Raw genomic sequence first — 18,297 nt, forward strand, 5'->3', positions numbered from 1 at the left:
AGAAGCAATGGTGCCAAAGCACAGATTTACTATGCTGCCTGCGCTGCATGTACGGCTATACTACCTAGATACACCTGATGGGGACGTCATAGTGAATGATCTTATCGCGTCCATCAATCAAATGTTGGATATTTCTCCCTCAGGTCCTCCAGTGGAGGAGTCAGTTTCTCAGCAGGAGAAATTCCGTTTCAGGTTTCCCAAGCGTACAACGAGTATGTTTCTGGACCACTCTGACTTCAGAGACGCAGTCCAGAAACACCGGGCTTGTCCTGATAAGCGTTTTTCCAAGCGCCTTAAGGATACACGTTATCCATTTCCCCCTGACGTGGTCAAGGGCTGGACTCAGTGTCCCAAGGTGGATCCCCCAATCTCCAGACTGGCGGCTAGATCCATAGTCGCAGTGGAAGATGGGGCTTCCCTCAAGGATGCTACTGACAGGCAGATGGAGCTCTGGTTGAAATCCATCTTTGAAGCCATCGGCGCATCTTTTACCCCAGCATTTGCAGCAGTATGGGCACTCCAAGCTATCTCAGCGGGTCAAGCGTAGATTGGCGCAATCACACGTACGTCTGCGCCGCAAGTGGCGTCCATAACCACTCAGACGACGGCATTTGCGTCCTACGCTATTAATGCCATCCTGGACTCTGCGAGCCGTACGGCGGTTGCAGCCGACAATTCGGTGGCAACACGCAGGGCATTGTGGCTACGGGAATGGAAGGCAGATTCGGCTTCCAAAAAGTGCTTAACCAGTTTGCCATTTTCTGGTGACCGTTTGTTTGGTGAGCGATTGGATGAAATAATCAAGCAATCCAAGGGAAAGGATACATCCTTACCCCAGGCCAAACCAAACATACCCCAACAGAGGAGGGGACAGTCGAGGTTTCGGTCCTTTCGGGGCGCGGGCAGGTCCCAATTCTCCTCGTCCAAAAGGCCTCAGAAGGATCAGACAAAATCCGATTCATGGCGGTCTAAGTCACGTCCTAAAAAGACCGCTGGAGGTGCCGCTACCAAAGCGGCCTCCTCATGACTTTCAGTCTCCTCACACCGCATCCTCGGTCGGTGGCAGGCTCTCCCGCTTTTGCGACACCTGGCTGCCACAGGTAAAAGACCGTTGGGTGAGAGACATTCTGTCTCACGGTTACAGGATAGAGTTCAGCTCTCGTCCTCCGACTCGATTCTTCAGAACATCTCCGCCTCCCGAGCGAGCCGATGCTCTTCTGCAGGCGGTGGACACTCTAAAGGCGGAAGGAGTGGTGATCCCGGTTCCTCTTCAGCAACAGGGTCACGGTTTTTACTCAAACCTGTTTGTGGTTCCAAAGAAAGACGGGTCCTTCCGTCCTGTCCTGGACCTAAAACTGCTCAACAAACACGTAAAGACCAGGCGGTTCCGGATGGAATCCCTTCGCTCCGTCATCGCCTCAATGTCCCAGGGAGACTTCCTTGCATCGGTCGATATCAAAGATGCGTATCTTCACGTACCGATTGCTCCAGAGCATCAGCGCTTCCTGCGTTTCGCCATAGCAGACGAACACCATCAGTTCGTGGCACTGCCGTTCGGCCTGGCGACAGCCCCACGGGTTTTCACCAAGGTCATGGCTACAGTAGTGGCGATCCTTCACTCTCAGGGACACTCGGTGATTCCTTACTTAGACGATCTCCTAGTCAAGGCACCCTCTCAAGAGGCATGCCAACACAGCCTCAATGCTACTCTAGAGACTCTCCAGAGTTTCGGTTGGATCATCAATTTTCCAAAGTCAAATCTGACTCCGGCCCAATCACTGACATATCTTGGCATGGAGTTTCATACTCTCTCAGCGATAGTGAAGCTTCCGCTGAACAAACAGCGTTCACTGCAGACAGGGGTGCAATCTCTCCTTCTAGGTCAGTCACACCCCCTGAGACGCCTCATGCACTTCCTAGGGAAGATGGTAGCAGCAATGGAGGCAGTTCCTTTTGCGCAGTTTCATCTGCGCCCACTTCAATGGGACATTCTCCGCAAATGGGACAGGAAGTCGACGTCCCTCGACAGGAACGTCTCCCTCTCCCAAGCAGCCAAAGCTTCCCTTCGGTGGTGGCTTCTTCCCACTTCATTGTCGAAGGGGAAATCCTTCCTACCCCCATCCTGGGCGGTGGTCACGACGGACGCGAGTCTGTCAGGGTGGGGAGCAGTCTTTCTCCACCACAGGGCTCAGGGTACATGGACTCAGCAGGAGTCCTCCCTTCAGATCAATGTTCTGGAGATCAGGGCAGTGTATCTTGCCCTAAAAGCGTTCCAGCAGTGGCTGGAAGGCAAGCAGATCCGAATTCAGTCGGACAACTCCACAGCGGTGGCTTACATCAACCACCAAGGCGGCACACGCAGTCGTCAGGCTTTCCAGGAAGTTCAGCGGATTCTGATGTGGGTGGAAGCCACGGCCTCCACCATATCCGCAGTTCACATCCCGGGCGTAGAAAACTGGGAAGCAGATTTTCTCAGTCGCCAGGGCATGGACGCAGGGGAATGGTCTCTTCACCCGGACGTGTTTCAGGAGATCTGTTGCCGCTGGGGGATGCCGGACGTCGACCTAATGGCGTCCCGGCACAACAACAAGGTCACGGCATTCATGGCACGATCTCACGATCACAGAGCTCTGGCGGCAGACGCCTTAGTTCAAGATTGGTCGCAGTTTCAACTTCCTTATGTGTTCCCACCTCTGGCACTGTTGCCCAGAGTGATACGCAAGATCAGGTCAGACTGCCGCCACGCCATTCTCGTCGCTCCAGACTGGCCGAGGAGGTCGTGGTACCCGGATCTGTGGCATCTCACGGTGGGCCAACCGTGGGCACTGCCAGACCGTCCAGACTTGCTGTCTCAAGGGCCGTTTTTCCATCTGAATTCTGCGGCCCTCAACCTGACTGTGTGGCCATTGAGTCCTGGATCCTAGCGTCTTCAGGGTTGTCTCAAGAGGTCATTGCCACTATGAGACAGGCCAGGAAACCAACGTCTGCCAAGATCTACCACAGGACGTGGAAGATATTCCTTTCTTGGTGCTCTGATCAGGGATTTTCTCCCTGGCCATTTGCATTGCCCACGTTTCTTTCCTTTCTTCAATCAGGATTGGAAAAAGGTTTGTCGCTTGGCTCCCTTAAGGGACAAGTCTCAGCGCTCTCTGTGTTCTTTCAGAAGCGTCTTGCCAGGCTTTCTCAGGTACGCACGTTCCTGCAAGGGGTTTGTCACATTGTTCCTCCTTACAGGCGGCCGTTAGAACCCTGGGATCTGAACAGGGTTCTGCTGGCCCTTCAGAAGGCACCCTTTGAACCTTTGAAAGATATTTCTCTTTCTCGCCTTTCGCAGAAAGTGGTCTTCCTAGTAGCAGTCACCTCACTTCGGAGAGTGTCTGAGCTAGCAGCGCTGTCATGCAAAGCCCCTTCCCTGGTGTTTCACCAGGACAAGGTGGTGCTGCGCCCGGTTCCGGAATTCCTTCCTAAGGTGGTATCCACCTTTCATCTCAATCAGGATATCTCCTTGCCTTCTTTTTGTCCTCATCCAGTTCATCAATGTGAAAGGGATTTGCATTTGTTAGATCTGGTGAGAGCACTCAGAATCTACATTTCCCGTACGGCGCCTCTGCGCCGCTCGGATGCACTCTTTGTCCTTGTCGCTGGTCAGCGTAAAGGGTTACAGGCTTCCAAATCCACCCTGGCTCGGTGGATCAAGGAACCAATTCTTGAAGCCTACCGTTCTTCTGGGCTTCCGGTTCCCTCAGGGCTAAAGGCCCATTCTACCAGAGCCGTCGGTGCGTCCTGGGCTTTACGACACCAGGCGACGGCTCAGCAGGTGTGCCAGGCGGCTACCTGGTCGAGCCTGCACACTTTCACCAAACACTATCAGGTGCATGCCTATGCTTCGGCGGATGCCAGCCTAGGTAGACGAGTCCTTCAGGCGGCGGTTGCCCACCTGTAGGAACGGGCCGTTTTACGGCTCTATTATGAGGTATTATTTTACCCACCCAGGGACTGCTTTGGGACGTCCCAATTGTCTGGGTCTCCCAATGGAGCGACAAAGAAGAAGGGAATTTTGTTTACTTACCGTAAATTCCTTTTCTTCTAGCTCCAATTGGGAGACCCAGCACCCGCCCTGTTGTTTTTTCGTGTACACATGTTGTTCATGTTGAATGGTTTCAGTTCTCCGAGATTCTTCGGATTGAAGTTACTTTAAACCAATTTATTTGCTTTCCTCCTTCTTGCTTTTGCACTAAAACTGAGGAACCCGTGATGCACGGGGGGTGTATAGGCAGAAGGGGAGGGGCTTTACACTTTTAGTGTAATACTTTGTGTGGCCTCCGGAGGCATGAGCTATACACCCAATTGTCTGGGTCTCCCAATTGGAGCTAGAAGAAAAGGAATTTACGGTAAGTAAACAAAATTCCCTTCTTTGAGTATTAAACCAAAAGTGTCACCTTCTGAAGCTCCTGTTCTGCATTCTATAAAGGTGCACCTCGTTGCTGAACCCCCCTGCAGACTCCAAAAAGAACTTTATCTTTATCGTTCCTATGGGAGACCCAGACCATGGGTGTATAGCTTCTGCCTCCGGAGGACACACAAAGTACTACACTAAAAAGTGTAGCTCCTCCCTCCGAGCATATACACCCCCTGGATAACCAAATATAGCCAGTTCAATGCTTTGTGTTCAGGAGGCACACATCCACACATGCATTCTCATCTGATTTTTGATTTTAAAGAGTTTGAAGAAAAGCGGGTCCAAGCTGGACCCCCGGCATGTCCCTTCTCACCCCACTGGGTCAGCGGTGTTGTTAAGGTTGATTTCAAGGCTGGAGCCTTACATGCCGCGCTCCTTCACCATCCCTCGGGCTCTGGCTTGAAGTGGGAGCCAGCACGGTTCTCACTGCTTTGCAGGAGACCGGTCTCCATCCGCAGCCCTTTCAGGACCCTGCCGGACGGAGCACTCATCCCTCAGGGACCTGGCCCTGCATCTCACAAGCTAAGTATTGAGACGTTATTGTCAGGGGGGTCTCTTGCACTTTAATGTTGGGGAGAGTGTGTTATGTAACCTTTGTGACATTTCCGGCCGGTTCTTCGGTTTTCACCAGAGAATCGCGCCGAGGGTGCCTGCGCGCCGGCCGCATTGTACAATTTAGGCCCCGGCTTCGGCTGCGGCCTACTTTCGTTTTCACTGCCCCTGCATGTCAGTAATGCAGAGGGACAGTGCGGCGCCGCCCACCGGCCGTTCAGCACAGGGGAGGACACTCCTCTCTGAGGAGATGTTTCCCTCCCCTGTATATCCCCTTGGCCCTCCGGTTCCCTCTCTTGGACTAGGCCCCGCCCCCCCCTCCTCACTCCGGCGCCATTTTATCAGCGTTCTCACACTGATCGGCGCTGGCTGCTGCATCTCTGCAACCTGTCTGGGGGTCCAAGCTGTGGGATCCGGAGGGCACACAAAACGGTCTGGTAAGCCACAACCTCTGGTTGTGGACCTTCTTATACACTCTCTGGGGGTCATTCTGAAGGAGTGTGTTCTTTACTGCAGAGCCCCCACCTCAGCAGCAGGTCTCACACTAGGAGCAAGGCTGCAAGGCTGTACTCAATATGCACGGCATGTAAGCTCGTACTGCCTGAACCGAGCACATATCCTCATTGTGATGCCTGCTCTAACATGGTGGTGCCTCAGCCTGGAGTCTCCCCAGTGGTCCCTCCGGCTGCTCCGGCCCCGGTGGCTGAACCCCCGGCTTGGGTAGAATTGTTTTCTAAGTCTATCTCCCAGTCCTTTGCCGACTCCATGGGACAGCTGTCCCAGACTCTGCTGACCATGCATCAGCCCCCTTCTCAGGGCGCCTCTGCTGCTTCGGCTCGCTCTGCAGAGCTCACAGAGGATTCTTCATCTGCTCCCAGACCCCGTCCTCCTAAAAGGAGACGCAGGGTCCACTCTCCTTCCTCGTACCGCGGCTCCGATTCCTGAGCCGACTCGCAGGACGAGGAGGATGTCTTTACTGGGGGCTCGGACGCTACCTCCATGTGCCCCATTGATCTGACCGAGGGTGATGCAGATGTTAGTGATTTGATTGCGTCCATTAATTCTGTACTGGACCTCAATCCGCCAGTATCAGAGGAGCAACCCTCTCTGGCAGAAAAGCACCAGTTTACCTTGCCTAAGAGAACAAGGAGTGTGTTCTTTAACCACTCCAGTTTTCAAGCCACTGTGTCCAAGCCCAGAGCCTGTCCTGACAAACGCTTCCCAAAGCGTGGTTCTGATGACCGTTTTCCTTTTCCAACAGAGGTGGTCAAGGAGTGGGCTCACTCACCAAAGGTAGACCCTCCGGTGTCTAGACTCTCAGCCCAGACCGTTGTATCTGTGGCTGAAGGCACCTCACTTAAGGATCCCACTGACCGCCAGGTTGACCTCCTGGCCAAGTCTGTCTATGAGGCGGCAGGGGCCTCGTTCTCCCCATCCTTTGCAGCAGTGTGGGCTCTCAAAGCCATCTCTGCTTCCCTAGAGGAGATGCATTCCCTCACTAGGGACTCTATGCCTGAATTGGTTGCCTTAACTTCCCAGGCTTCAGCCTTTTCAGCCTACGCCATGTCTGCCATGCTGGAGGCCTCTCACCGCACTGCGGTGGCCTCCGCTAATTCCCTCGCTATCCGCAGGATCTTGTGGCTTCGAGAGTGGAAGGCAGATGCTTCCTCAAAGAAGTACCTTGCTGGGCTCCCATTTGCTGGGTCCAGGCTGTTCGGTGAACAACTGGATGAAATAATTAAGGAGGCTACTGGCGGGAAGAGTACTTCCTTGTCACAGACTAAAACCAGGAAACCTGTCCAGGGCAGGAACCAGTCGAGGTTTCGTTCCTTTCGTTCCTCTAACTGGTCGTCCTCTAAGCCCTCGGCCTCGTCCACTAACTCAGCCAAGGACCAGAAGCCCACCTGGCGCAAGAAGCCGCGTCCACAAAAGTCCGCAGGAGCTGCTGCCACCAAGGCAGCCTCCTCTTGACTATCTGGCCGAGCCAGCAACGTCCTTGGTCGGTGGCAGGCTCTCCCACTTTGGCGACGTGTGGTTTCAACACGTCTCCGATCAGTGGGTGCGGGATATCATCTCCCACGGCTACAGGATAGAGTTCTCTTCCAGCCCGCCAAACAGATTTTTTCTGTCAACTCCCCCCTGCTCCAAGGCCGCCGCCTTCTCTCAGGCCGTGGCATCCTTGCAGGCCAACGGAGTAATTGTACCGGTTCCTGCCAGGGAACGGTTCAGAGGTTTTTACTCAAATCTCTTCCTAGTCCCCAAAAAGGACGGTTCCTTCCGGCCCATCCTGGATCTCAAGCTTCTCAACAAGCATGTTCAGGTGCGGCATTTTCGCATGGAGTCTCTGCGATCAGTCATTGCCTCAATGACCCAAGGAGATTTCCTGGCATCCATCGACATCAGAGATGCCTATCTGCATGTGCCAATTGCAGTTTCACACCAGCGTTGGCTACGTTTTGCAATCGGAGAGGAACATTTCCAATTCGTGGCTCTCCCCTTCGGGTTAGCCACGGCCCCTCGAGTATTTACCAAGGTCATGGCAGCAGTGGTTGCGGTTCTGCACCTCCAGGGGTTGGTAGTGATTCCTTACCTGGACGACCTTCTTGTCAAGGCTTCATCCAGTGCAGACTGTCAGCGGAGTGTCTCGCTCACTCTCGCCACTCTTGTTCAATTCGGGTGGCTTGTCAATCTGCCCAAGTCCACTCTGACCCCGACCCAAAAACTCACGTACCTAGGGATGCAATTCGAGACTCTGCCGGCACTTGTAAAGCTGCCCTTAGTCAAACAGCAGTCCCTCCATCTGGCGGTGCGCTCTCTGTTGAGGCCCCGCCGTCATTCCATCAGGCACCTCATGCAGGTGCTGGGTCAGATGGTGGCGTCAATGGAAGCGGTTCCCTTTGCCCAGTTCCATCTGCGTCCTCTGCAGCTGGACATTCTCCGCTGTTGGGACAAGCGGACTTCTTCCTTGCACAGGTTGGTAGCTCTGTCGCCACAGACCAGGAGCTCTCTTCAGTGGTGGCTTCGGCCCCTCTCTCTGTCTCAGGGACGCTCCTTCCTGACCCCGTCCTGGGTGATCCTCACCACGGATGCCAGTCTATCCGGCTGGGGAGCAGTATTTCTCCACCACCGAGCACAGGGCACTTGGACTCCGTCCGAATCAGCCCTCTCGATCAATGTGCTGGAAATCAGAGCTGTGCTCTTAGCTCTCGTAGCCTTTCTCCACCTGTTGGCGGGCAAGCACATTCGAGTCCAGTCAGACAATGCGACAGCAGTTGCCTACATCAATCACCAGGGCGGGACTCGCAGCCGCCTGGCAATGTTGGAGGTTCAACGCATCCTTCAGTGGACGGAGGACTCCAAGTCCACCATATCCGCAGTCCACATCCCAGGCGTAGAAAACTGGGAAGCAGATTATCTCAGCCGTCAAACCGTGGACAACGGCAAGTGGGCTCTGCATCCGGCAGTGTTCCGGGCGATCTGCCGCAAGTGGGGCACTCCGGAAGTGGATCTAATGGCATCCCGGCACAACAACAAGGTCCCGGTTTACGTGGCTCGCTCCCACGATCCTCAGGCCTTTGCAGCGGACGCGCTGGTTCAGGATTGGTCCCAGTTCCGTCTGTCTTACGTGTTTTCCCCTCTAGCTCTCTTGCCCAGAGTCCTGCGCAAGATCAGAATGGAGGGCCGTCGGGTCATACTCATTGCTCCAGACTGACCCAGGCGAGCTTGGTACCCAGACCTGCTCCGTCTGTCCGTAGAGGTGCCGTGGCATCTCCCGGACCGCCCAGACCTTCTCTCACAAGGTCCGTTTTTCCGCCAGAATTCTGCAGCTCTCAGATTGACGGCGTGGCTCTTGAGTCCTGGATTCTGACGGCTTCCGGCATTCCTCCCGAAGTCATCTCCACTATGACTCCGGCTCGGAAGTCTTCCTCGGCCAAAATTTACCACAGGACTTGGAGAATTTTCCTGTCCTGGTGTCGTTCTTCCGGCCATGCCCCTTGGCCTTTTTCCTTGCCGACCATCCTGTCCTTTCTACAGTCCGGTCTGCAGCTAGGACTATCCCTCAATTCCCTTAAGGGACAGGTCTCGGCTCTGTCAGTGTTGTTCCAGCGGCGTATCGCCCGACTGGCCCAGGTGCGCACCTTCATGCAGGGCGCATCTCACATCATTCCGCCTTACCGGCGGCCTTTGGATCCCTGGGACCTTAATCTGGTCCTCTCGGCCTTACAGAAACCCCCCTTTGAGCCTCTTAGGGAGGTTTCTTTGTTTCGACTTTCACAGAAAGTCGTCTTTCTGGTGGCCATAACTTCTCTCAGGAGAGTCTCTGATTTGGCTGCGCTCTCTTCGGAGTCACCTTTTTTGGTTTTTCATCAAGACAAGGTGGTTCTCCGTCCGACTCCGGACTTTCTCCCTAAGGTGGTGTCTCCTTTCCACCTTAACCAGGACATTTCATTGCCTTCCTTTTGTCCGGCTCCTGTTCATCGCTTTGAGAAAGCGTTGCATACTTTAGATCTGGTGCGGGCGCTCCGGATCTATGTGTCACGCACCGCTGTTCTTAGGCGGTGCACCTCTCTTTTTGTGCTGACCACAGGTCAGCGCAAGGGTCTCTCTGCTTCTAAACCGACCCTAGCTCATTGGATTAGGTCGGCCATATCCGATGCCTACCAGTGTACTCAGGTGCCTCCCCCGCCGGGGATCAAGGCACACTCGACCAGAGCTGTCGGTGCCTCTTGGGCTTTCAGGCACCAGGCTACGGCTCAGCAGGTCTGTCAGGCTGCCACTTGGTCTAGTCTGCACACCTTTTCGAAGCACTACCAAGTGCATGCTCATGCTTCGGCAGATGCGAGCTTGGGCAGACGCATCCTTCAGGCGGCTGTCGCCCATTTGTGAAGTTAGGTTTTGCCTACTTCTCAGTTTTCTGTTTATTTCCCACCCATGGACTGCTTTGAGACGTCCCATGGTCTGGGTCTCCCATAGGAACGATGAAGAAAAAGAGAATTTTGTTTACTTACCGTAAATTCTTTTTCTTATAGTTCCGTAATGGGAGACCCAGACCATGGGTGTATAGCTTCTGCCTCCGGAGGACACACAAAGTACTACACTAAAAAGTGTAGCTCCTCCCTCCGAGCATATACACCCCCTGGATAACCAAATCTAGCCAGTTTAGTGCAAAAACTGAAGGAGAATAGCCACCCACAAGTAGAGATAGAGCAAAAAAACGGAACAACCGGAACCTCTGTCTACAACAACAGCCGGTGATAACACGCGGAACAAGAAACTGCCAACAGGCAACAGGGAGGGTGCTGGGTCTCCCATTACGGAACTATAAGAAAAAGAATTTACGGTAAGTAAACAAAATTCTCTTTTCTTTTTCGCTCCTAATTGGGAGACCCAGACAATTGGGTGTATAGCTACTGCCTCCGGAGGCCGCACAAAGTACTACACTTAAAAGTGTAAGGCCCCTCCCCTTCTGGCTATACACCCCCCCGTGGGAGCACGGGTCCCTCAGTTTTTGCTTTGTGCGAAGGAGGTCAGACACGCACGCTTAGCTCCACTGTTTAGTCAGCAGCAGCTGCTGACTATGTCGGATGGAAGAAAAGAGGGCCCATACAGGGCCCCCAGCATGCTCCCTTCTCACCCCACTTTCTGTCGGTGGTGCTTGTTAAGGTTGAGGTACCCATTGCGGGTACGGAGGCTGGAGCCCACATGCTGATTCCTTCCCCATCCCCATTAGGGCTCTGGGCGAAGTGGGATTTTACCGGTCTCCAGGCACTGAGACCGTGCTCCATCCGCAGCCCCTGGAGAAGCCGCTGGATATGGAGCTGAGTATCGTCAGGGACATGGCCCTGCTCCGTCAAGGTACTCTGTGTCCCCGTGCATACGCGCGCACACCGCAGCATTGCTGGGTGTGTTAGTGCGCCGGGGACAACAGCGCTGCTGCGCTTGTGCCATTTCCTCACTTCAGCTTAGCTGAGTGGGTAGACTCAGGGAGAACGGTCGCGCCGGTCGCTGGGACTGCGACGCGGCTGGGACTTGTGGTGCGCCGGGGACTTCCGCGCTGACCGTGCATATATCACGGCCGCGCTTGTTACTACAGTCCCCGGCTTTTGCGGCCTAGTTCGCTCGTTCCCGCCTCCGCACCTGCCAGTCAGGAGGAGGGCGGGACGCTGTACAGAGCATCAGCGCTGAGGGCTGGAGTCTTTTTTACATACTCCAGCCCTCACACCAGGCACAGTAGGACGCAGTTTCCCGCACTTTGTTTGTGGCACGCCCACGGTCCGCCCCTCTTCACAGAACGCCGGCAGCCATTCCTGCCTGCACGCTGAGCTGCAGAGGGGAGACGGGGAGACCCAGACACGGGATTCTACGGCCTCATACCCGCTGTTCAGCGGGCGGTAAGCAGCCTCAAGGGCTCACCCCCACTTGTGCCGTTTGTATACTGAGTATTTTGTGTTTGCAAATACTTTGTACTGTACGGTCGCTGGTGATTCTCGGCTATATACCCTCCTAGATTATAAGGAGGCAACAGCATGTCGTCCGCAAAACGCAAGGGTGCCAAGGCACAGACATTATATGCTGCCTGTACCGCATGTGGGGCTGCTCTACCGGCAGGTTCCACTGACCCCCATTGTGTGCAGTGCTCGGCCCCTGTGCAACTTGCACAGCCGGGGCCTCTGCTGGACGTGACCCAGGGTACCACCTGTGAATGCTGTCCAGGTGACAGGAACGGAGTTTGCAGCTTTTGCTGACAGATTGTCTATGACCATGTCAAAGATTCTTGAAACATTGCAGTCTAGACCAGTAACTCAGACCATGGACACTGTGGCATCACTGCTCCCTGGTCCCCCTCAGCGGGAACACTTCCAAGCTCCGGGGGTGTCACATGCACCCCAGGGTGACGATTCTGACTCGGACGACAGTCCCAGACAACCTAAGCGGGCTCGTTATGAGGGGCCCTCAACTTCGTCTCACTGGTCAGGATCCCAGCGGGACGAATCTATGGGTGATGAGGCGGATGTAACTGATCAAGATTCTGATCCTGGGACCGCTCTCAATCTGGATACACCGGATGGTGACGCCATAGTGAATGATCTTATAGCGTCCATCAATAGGATGTTAGATATTTCTCCGCCAGATCCTCCTGCGGAGGAGGCAGCTTCACAGCAGGAGAAATTCCATTTCAGATATCCCAAGCGTAAATTAAGCACTTTTCTGGACCACTCTGACTTTAGAGATGCAATCCAGAAACACCACGCTTATCCTGAGAAGCGGTTTTCTAAACGGCTTAAAGATACGCGCTATCCTTTTCCCCCTGACGTGGTCAAGGGTTGGACCCAGTGTCCCAAGGTGGACCCTCCAATCTCCAGGCTTGCAGCTAGATCCTTAGTTGCAGTGGAAGATGGAGCGGCACTTAAAGATGCCACTGACAGGCAGATGGAGCTCTGGCTGAAATCCATCTATGAAGCTATTGGAGCGTCGTTGGCGCCAGCTTTCGCAGCCGTATGGGCACTCCAAGCTATTTCAGCTGGGCTTATACAAGTCGACTCGGTCACACGTACATCTGCCCCGCAGGTGGCACCATTGACCTCTCAAATGTCTGCATTCGCGTCTTACGCGATTAATGCTGTCCTGGACTCTACGAGCCGTACGGCGGTGGCGTCAGCCAACTCCGTGGTTTTGCGCAGAGCCCTGTGGTTGAGAGAATGGAAGGCAGATTCTGCTTCCAAGAAGTGCTTAACCAGTTTGCCTTTTTCTCGTGACCGATTGTTTGGGGAGCGTTTGGATGAAATCATTAAACACTCCAAGGGTAAGGACTCATCCTTACCTCAACACAGACAAAACAAGCCCCAACAAAGGAGGGGTCAGTCTGGTTTTCGGTCCTTTCGAGGCTCAGGCAGGTCCCAATTCTCCTCGTCCAAAAGGACTCAAAAGGATCAGAGAGGCTCAGATTCTTGGCGGACTCAGTCACGCCCAAAAAAGACAGCAGGAAGAACCGTTACCAAGACGGCTTCCTCATGACTTTCAGCCTCCTCTCTCCGCATCCTCGGTCGGTGGCAGGCTCTCCCGCTTTGGCGACATTTGGCTGTCACAGGTCAAAGACCGTTGGGTGAGGGACATTCTGGCTCACGGGTACAGGATAGAGTTCAGCTCTCGTCCTCCAACTCGTTTCTTCAGAACTTCCCCACCGCCCGACCGAGCCGATGCTCTGCTGCAGGCGGTGGCCGCTCTAAAGGCGGAAGGAGTGGTGACTTCCGTTCCTCTTCAGGAACAAGGTCACGGTTTTTACTCCAATCTGTTTGTGGTGCCAAAGAAGGACGGGTCTTTTCGGCCCGTTCTGGATCTAAAGTTGCTCAACAAACACGTAAAAACCAGGAGGTTCCGGATGGAATCTCTACGCTCCGTCATAGCCTCAATGTCTCAAGGAGATTTCTTAGCATCAATAGACATCAAAGATGCGTATCTTCACGTGCCGATTGCGCCAGAGCATCAGCGTTTTCTACGCTTCGTTATAGAAAGCGAACACCTGCAGTTCGTAGCGTTACCTTTCGGGCTGGCAACAGCCCCTCGGGTCTTCACCAAGGTCATGGCAGCAGTAGTAGCTGTCCTGCACTCGCAGGGTCACTCCGTGATCCCGTATTTGGACGATCTACTTATAAAGGCACCCTCTCAAGAGGCATGCCAACACAGTCTGAACGTGGCACTGAAGACTCTCCAGAGTTTCGGGTGGATTATCAACTTTTCAAAGTCAAATCTAACCCCGACCCAATCACTAACATATCTTGGCATGGAGTTTCATACTCTCTCAGCGATAGTGAAGCTTCCACTGGACAAGCAGTGCTCTCTGCAGACAGGGGTGCAATCTCTCCTGCAGAACCAGTCCCACTCCTTGAGGCGCCTCATGCATTTCCTAGGGAAGATGGTGGCAGCAATGGAAGCAGTCCCTTTCGCGCAGTTTCATCTGCGCCCTCTACAATGGGACATTCTCCGCCAATGGGACGGGAAGTCGACGTCCCTCGACAGGGATGTCTCCCTCTCTCAGGCAGCCAAGGACTCTCTCCGATGGTGGCTTCTTCCCACCTCATTGTCAAAAGGAAAGTCGTTCCTACCCCCATCCTGGGCGGTGGTCACGACAGATGCGAGCCTATCAGGGTGGGGAGCAGTGTTTCTTCACCACAGGGCTCAGGGTACGTGGACTCAGAGAGAGTCCACCCTTCAGATCAATGTTCTGGAAATCAGAGCAGTCTATCTTGCTCTGCGAGCCTTCCAACAGTGGCTGGAGGGCAAGCAGATCCGGATTCAGTCGGACAATTCCACAGCGGTGGCGTACATCAACCACCAAGGGGGAACACGCAGTCGACAAGCCTTTCAAGAAGTCCGGCGGATTCTGACGTGGGTGGAAAACACAGCATCCACCATATCCGCAGTTCACATCCCAGGCGTGGAAAACTGGGAAGCAGACTTTCTCAGTCGCCAGGGCATGGACGCAGGGGAATGGTCCCTTCACCCGGACGTGTTTCAGGAGATCTGTCGCCGCTGGGGGATGCCGGACGTCGACCTGATGGCGTCACGGCACAACAACAAGGTCCCGGTTTTCATGGCACGGTCTCACGATCACCGAGCTCTGGCGGCAGACGCCTTAGTTCAGGATTGGTCGCAGTTCCGACTACCTTATGTGTTTCCTCCTCTGGCATTGTTGCCCAGAGTGCTCCGCAAAATCAGGTCCGATTGCCGTTGCGCCATTCTCGTCGCTCCAGACTGGCCAAGGAGGTCGTGGTACCCGGATCTGTGGCATCTCACGGTAGGACAACCGTGGGCGCTACCAGGCCGTCCAGACTTGCTGTCTCAAGGGCCGTTTTTCCATCTGAATTCTGCGGCCCTGAACCTGACTGTGTGGCCATTGAGTCCTGGATCCTAGGGACCTCAGGGTTATCTCATGATGTTGTTGCCACCATGAGACAGGCTAGGAAACCATCCTCCGCCAAGATCTACCACAGAACGTGGAAGATATTCTTATCTTGGTGCTCTGCTCAGGGAGTTTCTCCCTGGCCATTTGCATTGCCTGTTTTTCTTTCCTTCCTGCAGTCTGGGTTGGAAAAAGGTTTGTCGCTTAGCTCCCTTAAAGGACAAGTCGCTGCGCTATCCGTATTCTTTCAGAAGCGCCTGGCGCGACTTTCTAAGGTACGCACGTTCCTGCAAGGGGTTTGTCATATCGTTCCCCCTTACAAGCGGCCGTTGGAACCCTGGGATCTGAACAAGGTTCTAATTGCTCTCCAGAAGCCACCTTTCGAGCCTATGAAGGAGATTTCCTTTTCTCGGCTTTCACAGAAAGTGGCTTTTCTGGTGGCGGTCACGTCTCTTCGGAGAGTGTCAGAACTGGCGGCGTTATCTTGCAAATCTCCCTTCCTGGTGTTTCACCAAGACAAGGTAGTACTGCGTCCAATTCCAGAGTTTCTTCCCAAGGTGGTATCTTCCTTTCATCTCAATCAGGATATCACTTTACCATCTTTGTGTCCGCATCCAGTTCACCAATTTGAAAAAGGTTTGCATCTGTTGGACCTGGTGAGAGCACTCAGGATCTACATTTCCCGCACGGCGTCTCTGTGCCGCTCGGATGCACTCTTTATCCTGGTCGCTGGTCAGCATAAAGGGTCGCAAGCTTCCAAATCCACCCTTGCGCGGTGGATCAAGGAACCAATTCTTCACGCCTACCGTTCTGCTGGGCTTCCGACTCCTTCTGAACTGAAGGCCCATTCTACCAGAGCCGTGGGTGCGTCCTGGGCATTACGGCATCAGGCTACGGCTCAGCAGGTGTGCCAGGCGGCCACCTGGTCGAGTCTGCACACTTTTACCAAGCATTATCAGGTGCATACCTACGCTTCGGCGGATGCCAGCCTAGGTAGACAAGTCCTGCAGGCGGCGGTGGCCCACCTGTAAGAAAGGGCTGCCTGACAGCCCGATCACGAGGTATTCTTTTACCCACCCAGGGACTGCTTTTGGACGTCCCAATTGTCTGGGTCTCCCAATTAGGAGCGAAAAAGAAGAAGGGAATTTTGTTTACTTACCGTAAATTCCTTTTCTTCTAGCTCCAATTGGGAGACCCAGCACCCGCCCTGGTTTTTCTTAGGGTATTTGTTTTTCGGGTGCACATGTTGTTCATGTTGATAAGTTACGTTCTCCGATATTGTTTATCGGATTGAATTTGTTTTTGAAACAGTTATTGGCTTTCCTCCTTCTTGCTTTTGCACTAAAACGAGGGACCCGTGCTCCCACGGGGGGGTGTATAGCCAGAAGGGGAGGGGCCTTACACTTTTAAGTGTAGTACTTTGTGCGGCCTCCGGAGGCAGTAGCTATACACCCAATTGTCTGGGTCTCCCAATTGGAGCTAGAAGAAAAGGAATTTACGGTAAGTAAACAAAATTCCCTTCTTTATAAAATCCCACCGTGTTGTATGCTAATGAACTGTGTTGGCCAGATGGGCGGGCTCTATTTCGGCTCTTGTCCCTTTTTGTCACCTTGTTCGCCGTCCTCCTCTTATGATTGACAAGGATAGCGCCGCCGTCCTCATCCCACGCTGCTGTCCAAGTCTCGCGCAGGCGCAGTTCTCTCTGCCCCTATCGCGGGCCGAGCATAGAAACCTACCTCGCACCCGCCGGTGATGTATCTGCGCAGGCGCGAGATCATGGTCGGGTACTAGGATGACGCTGCTGTCATGCACAGCGCCAACCATGATCTCGCACCTGCGCAAATACATCACCGGCGGGTGCGAAGTAAACTGTTTTTATGCTCAGCCCGCGATAAGGGCAGAGAGAACTGCGCCTGCGCGAGACTTGGACAGCAGCGTGGGATGATGACGGCGGCTCCGTCCTTGTCAATCATGACAGGAGGACGGCGAACAAGGTGACAAGGAGGGACAGGAGCTGAAATTGAGCCCGCCGATCTGGCCAACACCGCTCATTATAAAATCCCACCGTGTTGTATGCTAAAGTTCTTTTTGGGGTCTGCAAGGGGGGTCAATAACGAGGTGCACCTTCATAGAATGCAGCCCAGGAGCTGCAGAAGGTGACACTTTTGGTTTAATAGTCAAAAAACTGGTGGCAGGTTTCCTTTAAATTAACCATTTTAAATGGATTTTCTCAGATGCCTCATTGGTGGACCAAAACATCATGGGTGGATACTGCGGCCACCATGAGGCTGACGCTAAGGATTACACCTCAGAGCAGGCTGCACCCACCTACCAGCACTGAGCCACTCCGTTCAGCTTACTGTAGAGTAGGAGGCAGACACCGGCCTGTGGCCCAGACCTGTCTCTACCTATGGTATTTTTTATGGGGAAGACTTCATTTAAAAAAAAAAAACACCTTATTTATTTCCTGATTCCCCTCATCTGCGCTGCCTCTCCGGCAGTCTCCATTGGACCGGAAGCATCCTGACCACCAGTCGCCTAGTCATGCAGCTAATCAGTGGCCTCAGCGGTCAGGTCACTTGTGGTCAGGACATCATCGCTTCCAGTGTGACGTAGCAGCAACGCTACTGAAAACCATGCGGAGAACCACTTTATTAACAGAGCAGCAAAACCCCTTTAAGTCTTGGTCTGATCTTTCTATTTCTGTCTACTTTGACACAGACTCTTCATGGAGATTCTCAATCAGTGCTCAGACGTAGATGAGATCCAGTTCCAGGAGGACGGGTCCTGGTGTCCCATGAGACCAAAGAAAGAGCCACTGACCGCACCAAGCTCACAGTTCCCACACAGTGAAGGTATGGCCAGAGAATAATGGCATAAAGGTTTTTAGTTTTTTTTTTTAAATTCTATTTATCGTTTGTTATGCAAATGCTGAAAGCTTGCAGGTAACATTTCTTAATGATTATTTTGCATAGGCAGAACGTCTTTGATTTCACCTATAGCTTAAAGGACTTGACACTTTAAGATTAATATTAAACCTGTTGGGGTCATGATTTTGTGACACTAATATACAGTGTATCCACTGCCATTAACTTCAGAACAGTGCCAGCTATAGGCATAGAAGTGGTGTCTAGGTATAGTAAAGTAGTTATCCGCTGCGCATTGAAACCACCTATAGCGCCACCTGGTGGAAAACAACGGAGTTAGCATTTTTATCTCAAACGGAACGAGATAGAGAAAAAACAGTGAATTACAAAGTTGCAGGGCATTATCAATTCAATACGAATCGACACCTTGCATACAGAAATGCTATGATTAGAACGTGTAAAACTCACAAGGCTGCAGACGTGAAGCGATACCTCATGGAGACCTTCCTACAAGTCAT

The 18,297-nt window shown here is 53.3% G+C and overlaps 1 protein-coding gene across 2 annotated transcripts in view; it reads left to right on the forward strand.

Annotated features, from left to right (window-relative positions):
• PIAS2 (protein inhibitor of activated STAT 2) overlaps nt 1–18,297 on the forward strand; it is a 262,659-nt gene that overhangs the window by 142,366 nt on the left and 101,996 nt on the right. For both annotated transcript variants that reach the window (XM_075327463.1, XM_075327470.1), the window contains exon 10: nt 17,634–17,767. In XM_075327463.1, coding sequence (XP_075183578.1) covers nt 17,634–17,767 — 134 coding nt within the window. The remainder of the gene's footprint in view (nt 1–17,633; nt 17,768–18,297) is intronic.

This window comes from Anomaloglossus baeobatrachus, chromosome 1 (genome assembly GCF_048569485.1).
Source record: "Anomaloglossus baeobatrachus isolate aAnoBae1 chromosome 1, aAnoBae1.hap1, whole genome shotgun sequence".
In the NCBI taxonomy this organism is placed as follows: domain Eukaryota; kingdom Metazoa; phylum Chordata; class Amphibia; order Anura; family Aromobatidae; genus Anomaloglossus; species Anomaloglossus baeobatrachus.